General features: G+C 39.1%; 1 protein-coding gene across 1 annotated transcript in view; it reads right to left on the bottom strand.

Moving 5' to 3' along the window:
• Positions 1 to 1,276: 1,276 nt before the first annotated feature.
• The window catches only part of kcnh7b (potassium channel, voltage gated eag related subfamily H, member 7b), a 43,247-nt gene continuing 32,937 nt past the window's right edge, over positions 1,277 to 11,586 (bottom strand). The window contains exons 12-15 of the mRNA XM_085250495.1: positions 11,337 to 11,498; positions 8,454 to 8,610; positions 5,157 to 5,337; positions 1,277 to 4,877 (exon numbers count right to left, since the gene is read on the bottom strand). Coding sequence (XP_085106621.1) covers positions 4,590 to 4,877; positions 5,157 to 5,337; positions 8,454 to 8,610; positions 11,337 to 11,498 — 788 coding nt within the window. The 3' untranslated portion in view covers positions 1,277 to 4,589. The remainder of the gene's footprint in view (positions 4,878 to 5,156; positions 5,338 to 8,453; positions 8,611 to 11,336; positions 11,499 to 11,586) is intronic.

The raw sequence follows: 11,586 nt of genomic DNA, 5'->3' as shown, positions 1-11,586 counted from the left end.
ATGTAAAACGCTCACTGACGTTAAAAATGCATTTTTAAAGAGAGACAAGGGGGTTACAGAAATTTCAACAAACATAACACAGTTACATTTAAATAATATTTCTATAAAGATATTTTAAGTGGTCAAAACGAGTAGATGGGTTACAATGTAGTATGCAAAAAAGCGCAGAAGTCTAGGCAATATTCTTCAGGAATAGTTTTCCAGGCTTCATGAAGGACATTCACAACAATGATTCTTTGGATATTGGCCGCCTTTGTTCTGTTCTCTCTCAAGATGATCCCACATTGCTTCAATAACGTTGAGGTCCGGGCTCTGAGGAAGCCAATCAATGACTGACAGTGTTCCATTATGGGTTTTTTCTATGCAGGTATGTTATTACTTTACTGGCTGTGTGTTGTGATGTTGAAAAATGAAGCCAACTAGATGTTTTCCAGATGATATTGCCTGGTAGGTCAAAATCTGACCTTACTTTTTTCTGTCTTCAAATTACATTAATTTTATCCTTTTCCTCTTCATAAAGAATAGCTTATTGGCAGCCACCCATCTGATTCATGTCCTGGGTCAGATCTTTGCTTTTTTTCTTATTTACTTTCAAAAACTCACCCATCAAATGCTCATCGTTCATATGCTGTAGATAGTTTTTAGGCCTGGCTTCTTCTTTTATCCTCCACTTGTCAAGTTTCTTAAGATTTTTTTAAGAAGACACCAAATATCATGCAAAGATGTGTCAAGTTTTCAGCTTTTAGCTCTGTGCAAATCACTTTCTTGGTGCAAAAACACTACTTTATGGCAAATTGTCTTATATAACTGTATGTTATTGTACTTGATTGATTCATAGGTCAGTGTTAAGTGACACACACACACACACACACACACACACACACACACACACACACACACACACACACACACACACACACAAAACAAAACACATTCCTGTGAAAATGGTCCGCTACAAGGACTGAACTGAAAATGAATGAAAAAGCAATCAATGTCCAAACTACTGGTCAAGATTGTTTTTTTTAAAAAAGGAAAGTCATGGCTCCTAAGAGCAACAATATAAAGAAATGCATTGTACGTTTGGCAGATGCTCATTAAAAACAAACAACTGCAACAAAGTATTTGACATACTGTGAAATAATCACTCACCTTCCTCAAGGACCCACAATCCTCCTGGAACACTTCATAATTCATAGTATATGTTCTACTTTCAGTTATGTACACAGCAACTGTAAACACATATATGGACTGAATAACAGAAAGCCAGCGACACAACTCCAACTGTGCGTTTTTATTTATTGCTCCCACAGTTTCAAAACTAACATATGCACTACTGTATGTTCTATAGAATACTCAATGTAATTTATTCAGTAAAAAACAAAAAAAACATTTCTGGCAATGGGATGTATTTATTTCCTACAAATGTCTAACAACAACAACCTTCATTGCCAACAGAAAAAAAAACTGTACAGGGACTATATAATTCATTATGTATGGTTATTTATACATAAAGATGCTGTCTTAGCATTTGGATTTGTCATATAGGCACAAGATACTCTCTGGGGTCTGTTTATGCACAAGTACTATGTGTCCTTGTGTCCCGCAGTGCCCCTTCCTCTTCTCCCCCCAACACCTCATCCGAGTAAAGTATGCTGACATCATTTTATATTGTAATGTGCTACTTTGGGCTGACAGGCAGTGCAAAACGGTAAGCATATAGAGACTCAAAAAAATGCATGCTTTGTAGATCCATATGAAAATAAATAAATAAATAACTACAAAACTAATAAGAATTCCCAATAGGCTGCAATAGTATATGTTATATTTCATAGGTAAGTTTTCCCAAACCCTTTAAATCTCAAACCATGATGCACTCATTTAAGTGGCCACTTTCACATTTTTCCCATACAACATAATGTTGACTTAAAAGGAACTCAGATTATTTCAGCTCGTGTGATCTCATATACTAAACCACGGTGTTAAAAAAAACACATGGCATAGTTCCCTATTTAGCCAACCAAAACAGGAAAAACATGCTGTTGGCTGTAAGCAACAACTACAATGAAATGCCACATGGCCCGTAAGTGTTCTTCTGTTCTCCAACAAAGACTGATGGAGCTTATCAGACACTTCGGATGCAGGTGGCTGGCAGATGTGCGCGAGCTAGTCGTTATGGACCATGTTTACGTGTGTTACTATTAAACTGACTAAACCCAAGACTAAACAGTCTTGGGTAACGAAAAGAAAGGGGGGCTGTATTATTTCACCGTCGACCTGAAAAAAGTTGAACAAAATACGCGCTGTAATATCTAGACATTAAGACCAAGACTGTTCCAACAATGTGTCACTTTTTTAATTCACAAACGTTTTTTAAATAACATTCAAATTGCTGTTAATCTTAATATAATCAGGTATGCACGTCTTCATAGTCAGAGTTCCTTTAACACTTTTGAATAATTATATTGTAAGAGAAAAATGAGAAAGTAAGTTATAAGACACAAAACATTTGATATGATTTTTTTCTATTTCTTTTCTAAATGTAGAAATGTCTATATCATACTTCTCCAAACGGCGAAAAAAAAAACCTCAAATCTGCATGTTATATTTTTCCAGATAAGTATGTATAGTGTATTCTGTTGGCTTAACATTGTACACCAGGTGCACATTAGTCATTGCAGTAATAAAGCACATTGTTTATAGAAGAAAACCATAGTCTTTTTTTTTGATACTGTACAGTATATTGCAGTGCAATTGTCCATAACCCCTGAGTCACACTTCAGAGAAGACAGGCATACAACATACATCAGAAAACTCTTATTTGTAATAATGCTGTATTACACTAATGGCTACAGAAGACTTATATTTCTTTCATATACAGACTCATTACTCCCAAAGCCTGGAATGTTTTTATGTGCCCACACAGACTTTACACTCTAAACGGGCTCTAACATTAATGACCAGGCTCATCCGTGACTGTTGCATCATGTAAGATAACCTCCACTGTCCTCAGTGCCTCAGCGTCAGGTGCTAGGAACTGCATTCTGCAAATGGAGAAAGAAAAAGAAAAAGCCACCTCCTCACGTTTCCGGTGCTCACGTGTTTTGATAGCAGTGCAGGTACCTATGACTCGCTCACATCTTTGTTTCCAAGTTTCAGGTTGGACAGGTTAACTGCCTAAACAAACATGTCTGTATTCAGCTGCTGCCAGCCAGCCTTGGTAACAGTAATGGGTTGGCTCCTTTCAGCGTTCACAATATTTTAGTTGAGGCTTTCATGTGTTCTTGTCTGCTGCTTTGAAGTATAACAAGCAACAATGATCACTTGCATTGAACTTTGGCAGAGAGTAATACAGTTGCGGCTCTCTGTTGACACCCAGCGTCTGGAGAGATAACCTTTCCCTCTTCAGACTACAGGCATGAAAGGATTGAAAAAAGGCTCGATGGGGTTGTTGGCAAATTCTTGTGTAAAGACTTTTAATTTGCTTGGCAGTGTGTGTTAGTCCTGGCTTTCTACAGCCTCCGCTCTCTGTGGATTCTGCACTTGAGTACTGGTAGTATGTTAGTTAGCTTAAAACTAGCACCTTATCCACCAGATGACCCACTTTTGTCACTTTTAAATGACTCACACCTATTGCTCATAAGATGTTATGAAATGCTAGTACAGTAAGTAGTCGTGGTGCCACCATCACCTTCAACTTGTTTTTTGAGAGTATGTTTTTTCCACAAGTTCCTCTATTTTTTTGTATCTTTCTTAATACTTTCCATGAATGTTCATCATCCACAGACCCCTCACTGAGGAACAGCTGGCTGCTGTTATGCACTGCACCTCCCGGTGTTTTTGGCAATTCTGCTGCAGAACCTGGTGAGTTATTGTATCCACTGTGGGGAGGTGGAGATGCCAGTCTTTCCCTGGTTTTGCAGATACCAGCAGGAGGAACCCTATTTGTCTGATGACTGGAGCCTGTCTACTGTGAGGTAGGTCAGTCGGCTCTTCTTGCTTACACTTGGAGCTAGTGTCACTATCCACACCTTCGATTTTGCCCAAGCCACATAGCCCATGCTAGTGTGACCAACTGTGTGGGAACATAAAATGCTGCAATAGTGTGTCTGCAAAAAACACAAAGTCCGTTAACTAGAAAAGCATTTGCAAAACACATTGGTTGTGTATTTCTATCACAACCTAGTGGAGACCAGCATTCTTGCAGAGTAAGAAGAATTTAATTAAAAATGCTGAAATGCTGTCCTCATGGGTTAAATAGGTGCATCAAGATTAAGTGGGCATCACCATGTAAGTTTAAAGAGCAAAAATGAATGAGGATGATGATGATTATGGATTCAATCCTGTTTTGACAGAACTACTGTTAAAATATGTAACTATTGTTACATATTATACTGGCAGCTGCAGGAATAGTTTCTTAATTCCGTGTCAACCACGTAAAACAGTGTTTTGTCTTCATGCACAATGTAAGAACATCTCATTTCTAATACCAAGCCACAGATGACTGTGCCAGCATGCTGATAAAAGAAACTGCTACTTAGTAATTACAGCATTACAACCTCAATATTAGAATACCGTGCTGCAGAAAAGATTTATGGCCTTGGAGACTCTTGGTCTGAGGCAGGTTTATGGAGTCCAGTGGCATTGAGGTTGGAGTCTGAAGGTGACATGGAAGAAGAGGAAGCAGGGTTTTCAGGTGGAAGAAGGATCAGTGCTGACTGTTGATGCCCTGTGGATGGTTGTTGATGCTGTTGTGCCTCTGTATGTCTCTGCACAAGAAATTCTTTAAGGCTGTCCTCAGTGGGTGCATTCACACTGGCCAAGCTCAACACAGAGTCTTTAGATTCCTGAATGGTGCTCCCTAGTTTTTGGTTGGGGGCCTAAAAAAACAGTTTTTGACAATAATAAGATCTTAGTTGCCTGTGCTGGGGTAAATAATCTCATTATATATATATACATTTAATATCCTGTTTCAGATGTGAAATTATATTTACCCTTAAAACACAACTGTATTTGTAGAAAAACAAACAAACCAACAGATGTGACATTTAGTTTAACAGTATGAAAAAGTGAAGGGAAAGGTCTCAATGTGTACATAAGTGGAAAACAAATGCTCTATGTAAAATAATGTCTACCAACTAAAGTGATGGCATCCTTACTTGAGTTCCTGCAGAGCTAAAGAAATGGCTTGCATTCAGAGCAGCCGGCTGAACCTTCACTGCAGATCTGTGATAGTCTGGATTAGCAGTCACAGTGCTGTAGGCAGGCGGTCCCAGAGTTGGTTGCCTCTGCAGCAGCTGCAGGATCGCCTGCATATCAGATAACAGCTGAGATTCTAGCCTAAAAAAAAAAAAGGACTGATGAGCAAAAACAGACAGATATACTGTATAATATTAGCAAAAGATAAGTATGAAAAGAAAGAGTATTTACGTAACTCGGACAGTGTGAACCTAACTGTGTGTGACAATGGCTGAAAGCACACTCAGATGTGCTTCACTGAGCACTAGATGGAGCCGTTGCTCTGGACAAAATTAAGAGACGGCAACGGTGTGGAAACATTCTGTCAAAGCAATAGATGAAAGACATTGCCCCTGCTAGGAGCGATAATGAGCTTTGTGTGGGACATGTGAATTCTGCATTTACTGTGCAAATAACTATTATACTCATCTGGTAAATCTAATTAAGTCTAGATTTGATCAAAGTTCTATATTTAGGACTTAAGGCAAAAAAACCCAAACCCAACGTGTATTCCATCTAATGCACAAAGACACTGTCAGCCTTTTTGTTTTCCTCATTTAATATGCTGTGGCTCATGAGACACTAAGTAAAAGCAGCCGCACAGTATTTTTCAGCGTACCAAACAATATTTTTCTTGGCTATTTACATAGATGTGTAAAAGAGAAAGGCCACACCGACATTTTTTTCCTGCCACATATGCTTTCAGACTAGTCAAAGCCACAAAAACACCAAAATGACAGAGAAGTGCTGCTCATCCTGCAGCCAGCCAGCATTAAAAAAACAAGGTCAGGTATAGTGCAGTGGATAAAATGCCTTATTTGTGCTTAATAAAATGAGCTTGCCCAGTATTTCAGGCACCCTGATGCGATCTTTCATTCTCTGTGATAATTCCAGCTAAAAATACCATCTGCTGTTCATTTGCGTGTCCGTTTCAGGTGGCTGCTGACTGCAGGTGTGATTCTGAAACTACTGCCAAAGATGTGTTTCTACATTCCAGGAATGACAAAAATAAAATCTATTCATTCTAGGGAAGGTAAAGTACAACGTAGCTGCTAGAAATCAATCTCACCATTTTGTTTCTATCATTATAAATTGTTTCAGGCACATTTTTTTCTGAGCGCTGCTTTACCATATAAAGACTTTAGTACCAGGTCATTCTCAAGTTTGATTTGCACCGGTCCTACAATGTTGCATCCTGCTTCCATTAGATCCAACCTCCCACTCCAAGTCCGACAACGACTTCTGCCAGCTAGTTGCCGTCCTCCACCTACTCCTTCACATTTGGTGTAGCCTACTTTTAGCAGTGTGGGAGGTGACATCTTAAAAGAATAAAGCACTGCCTTATCATTTACTGAAATTAATAATAGCATTTATCTGAAAATGCAATGATAAATAAGAATAGTGACAAATATACCTATGCTGTCGCCACAGAACATACCAGAAAATGCTCTAGACTAAAAGACTACCCGAATATTTTTGTGCACAGTGAAAATCCATCATACATTCAATATCCGCTCAAATTAGACAATGCAATTGATAGATAAATCCATTCTTTCTGTTTTTAAGAACTACTATTAATGTTATATATGTAGACTTGAAGACAGTAGAAAAAATAACAACCAATTGAACAAACAGACAAATACATAAACACATAATGCCTCTAGATAAGGCTGCTTCTCTCCCAAATCAGTTTTACAGAATGTTTTGAAAAAATGGAAAAGGCTCCATTTAAAGCCACCATGAGTCACAAGTGAAAATTTGTGACTTTTATGGTGCGCTCGGTTGCTGTAATGTCAGACGTTACATCAGCAGTAGCTATGGTTTACAAATGAGATTTAGATGTTGAATGGAGAAAGTGAGGGGAACAGAGAGGAGCCTTTACCCTGCACTTAAAACTGGAAAAAATATTCCACTCTGCTCCTTCTGAGTCATTTTAAGTGAAATGTTCACTCATATGACTCCATGCATTTTTAATGGGCAGACTGTTGAATCTACCAGTTCAACTGCTGGGTAACAAAAATAACTAATTAGCAAATTACACAGCAGCAACTCAATGCATTTAGTCATGCAGACATGGTCAGGTTGACCGGCTGAAGTTCAAACTGAGCGGTTGGGGAAAAAAGGTGGTTTAAGGGACTTTGAACATGGTATGGTTGTTGGTGACAGATGGGCTGCTGGTATTTCAGAATTTCTACTAATCTACTGACATTTTCTCACACAACCATCTCTTTACAGAGACTGGTATGAAAAAGAGAAAATATCCAGTGAGCAGCACTTCTCTAGATGGAAATGCCAGAGTTCAGAGGAGAATCGCCTGGCTGCTTTGAGCTGATAGGATGGCAACAGAGACTCAAATAACCACTCACTATAGCCAAGGTTTGCAAAAGAGTATCTCTGAATGAGAACTGTGTTGAACCTTGAAACAGATGAGTTACAAGAGCTGAAGACCAGATCATGTGCCATTCCTGTCAAATAAAGACAGGGAACTGAAGCCTCAATTCACATAGGTTCATCAAAATTTGACAACAGAAGATCAGAAAAATGTTGCTTGATCTAACAAGTGTCGATTTCTGTAGCAACAACTGGATGGTTGGGTCAGAATTTGGCATAAACATGAAAGCATTGATCCATCCTGTGTTGTATAAATGTTTCAGGTTGCTGGTGGTGTAATGGTGTGGGAGATATGTGGAGCAACTGAGTGCTATCATGTCAACATAGGCCAAAAAAGACAACTTCAGTAAAGGAATGCCCCTGGATAAATGTAAAAAATGTAATCCTATTTTCTTCAGAACAAGTAGAGTTCCAACTTTAACTTCAAAGTTAACCTAAACTTTTCACATTAAAATTAAAGGAGAGAAGTTTTAACATCATTTACTTAAGTAAATTTAGACAATAATCTAGAAATACCGTCCAAAACAGCAACTCTTTGCACCATCTGATAAGATGCTGCACTGTTTCCAAACAGAGATGTGCTAAGCGCAACTGGTACGTTTAAATGAGAAGAGAAATTTCTGCAATTTCATGTGGCGCCACACGTGAGCTGTGTGGCTGAAATGGCAAACCATTGGTAAAAGAAAAAGGGTTAGTCAAAAAAAAAAAGAAGAAAAAAAACAAGCACTGTTATTCACACTAGAAAAGTTCACATTTTCGGGTAATTCATAGTTTATGACAGCAAAGTGAAGCTCAACCATCTGCATGCTGACTCTAAAAATATGTACCTGTTTAAATGGTCCTGAAGCTGACCTAAGCGTTGTTCCACCTCTCCATATGTGATTTCACTGGCAGAATTATCATCCTCTCTCAGGTCCTGGAACTGCGCTGACTCATCCAGGTAGTCTGTAGGTTTCTTACAGGCCCATTTATCACAGCACAGATCTGGAGGACCAAACCAACATGCATGATTTACATCCTCACTTGCAGGTCAGAGCAACGTCATCACTAAACATTACTAAAATAGAATATAATTAATCTCTACAGCAAAGCTGTGTGTAGATCCTTTGTTGTAATTTATCACACTGCTATACCAGGAGAATTATTATATCGGTGTTTTCCAGTTGCAAACTAACCCTGTTATCTCTGTTTGGCACATGGTAGTATTTAACCTGCTGTCTAGTGATATGTGTGGAGCCTCTTTTGTTGTTTTAAACAGAGGGGTGGTTAATTCGGTGATTAAGTTATCTCACTGAACAGACTGTGCAGGTGGCTTTGCACTAATACAATGAGTTGCATAGATTCGTTTAGAGTTTGGGCTGAGGGTGCATTGACAGTCGTTCTCTCGGTCCGACTTTGTATCACGTAGAACCCCAGCTCCAAAACAGTTGGGATACTGGGTACATTTTAACTGGGTAAATTTATTTTATTTTCAATAAAACATAGAAAATCAGGTCATTTTAAATTTGATTATAGCACATATAAACAACAGCACATGGCCTATTGAATCATGCCATTATTTATTTAAAAAAAAAGAAGCCAAAATATAAAAATGGTGTGTGGAAAAACCAAGTATATCCCATGATTCAGCACTTTTACAGCAGCAGTAACGTAAAGTAATTTGAAGTAATTGTTTTCTGTATGACCTTATCAGTCTCTCATATCATTGCGGGGGAATTTTGGCCCACTCTTCTTTACATCATTGCTTCAATTTGCTGAGCTTTGCAGGCATTTGTTTATACACAGCTCTCTTAAGGTCATATCACAGCATTTCAATCAGGCCGAGGTCTGAACTTTGACTGGGCCATTACTGCATCTTGATTCTTTTCTTTTTCAGCCATTCTGTTGCAGATTTTCTGCTGTGCTTGGGGTCATTGTCCTGTTACATGATTCAGTTTTGCTTTAACTGTTGGACAGATGGGTTCACACTTGACTCTAGAATACTTTGGTATGCAGAGGAGTTTAAATGACTGCAAGATACTCAGGTCCTGTGGCTGCAAAATAAGCCCAAATCCTCACCTTCCCACCCTCGATTTGGCAGTTGGTAATACACTGTGTTTGGTTTTCACCAAATGTGGTGTTGTGCATTGTTATCTGGTTTAAATGATGGTTTGTTTACAAGAAGCTCTACAAACTTAACCTTGCAATTTACAATTTCTCTGATTTAGTAGTGTGTCCACTCCTGGAATGACTGGCAACTGTCTTGAATGTTTACCACTTATGAATAATCTTTGTCACTGTAGAATGATGGACGTAAAGTATTTTGGAAATGGCTTTATTACCCCTTTCAGACTAATAAACTGCAGCAATTGGTTCTGAGACCACTGCTGATGTCTTCCCTCCTCAGTATTTTGTTAATGCACACCTGAATGCTCCAGCTGAGCAGTTGCTGCTTTTGGTCCCAAAGTCACGGCTATGGCCAAGCGTTCTCTGTTGCAGCGCCACTGCTTTGGAATAACCTTCCTCTCCATATTAGACAGGCTACATCAGTGCCAGTTTTTAAGTCTTTATTAAAAAACTATTTTTATTCTCTGGCTTTTAACTCTGTGGGTAACTGATATTTTTTTTAATGTTCTTTTTTATTGCTATGTCTGGTTTTATTACTATGTGCATATTAGTATTGTACAGCACTTTGGTCTACCAGGTGTGTTTTTAAAGTGCTATATAAATAAATAAATGATGATGATGATGATGATGAAACGAGCAAACTGTCAAAAGTTATTTTCTACAGAGATAACTTGCACGGGCTGATGATTTTTTGTCTGAAGGACTGCAGTTGCATGCTGTTCCTTTGCCACCTGCACTTATAAAATTGTCTTCAAAAGAATATTAAATGTAGAATAATTTGCGGATGGAATCATATCAATAGTGATCTACAGCATGTAAGGCATTTGTCTGGATACTGGACTAGAAAAAAAAATTAAGAAAAACTGCAAGACCCTGCAGCTCTTCATATGCATGTCTGCAAGGGAGAATAATGCAGTCTTAAGTCTATGATTTTTGAGACAGATGACATCCTGTCTCTTAGAATTATAATCAGCTGAGCAGCATTTTGGCAGAAGGCAACCTAAATATTTAAATTCCCAAGTTTTTGCTCAAAGCAACTCTAGAAGCCTGGGAACATCCCAACACTCTCCACACAACCAGTCACCCTCTTAGAGCTGCTAATGGTAAATGGTAAATGGCCTGTATTTATATAGCGCTTTTCTAGTCCCTAAGGACCCCAAAGCGCTTTACATATCCAGTCATCCACCCATTCACGCACACATTCACACACTGGTGATGGTAAGCTACATTGTAGCCACAGCCACCCTGGGGCGCACTGACAGAGGCGAGGCTGCCGGACACTGGCGCCACCAGGCCCTCTGACCACCACCAGTAGGCAACGGGTGAAGTGTCTTGCCCAAGGACACAACGACCGAGGCTGTCCAAGCTGGGGCTCGAACCGGCAACCTTCCGATTACAAGGCGAACTCCCAACTCTTGAGCCACGATCGCCCCGAATGCAGCGTCAAAGACATTGTCCCTCAGTGTCTTCCCACCACTCACATTAGTGTTTGTCCTACAAATATTCATCACGATTTGCAACACTGCTTTGAAAGTTCTTGCCAAAAAAGCTACAATTTTATTCACCAGATATTTACAATTCATCTGTAAGACAAGATCTGTTACCTTCAAAAGGTGGTTTTCTGTCCAAGCTGTCTCTGACAATAACGTCTGAGTCTAGGCCTGGAACTGTGAGTGAAGAGCGACCCAGAACTACTGAAGATCTCTTTAGGCACGAGTTAGACTCTCTCTCCCTTTGAACTTCTTTAACCATTTCTTTGCTTTCCCCTGTAGAATGGCAATCAGCAGGAGTCAGTGGAATAACACCATATCCCATAGAGGACAGACTTTTGCATATCGGAGCACCAATCCATGA

This window comes from Mchenga conophoros, linkage group LG16 (genome assembly GCF_057382185.1).
Source record: "Mchenga conophoros isolate Kocher_MC1m ecotype Shallow Benthic linkage group LG16, M_conophoros_male_GT1.1, whole genome shotgun sequence".
NCBI classification, from domain to species: domain Eukaryota; kingdom Metazoa; phylum Chordata; class Actinopteri; order Cichliformes; family Cichlidae; genus Mchenga; species Mchenga conophoros.
Note: the sequence above shows the minus strand (reverse complement) of the source record. Positions and strands in the feature narration are given on the sequence as shown.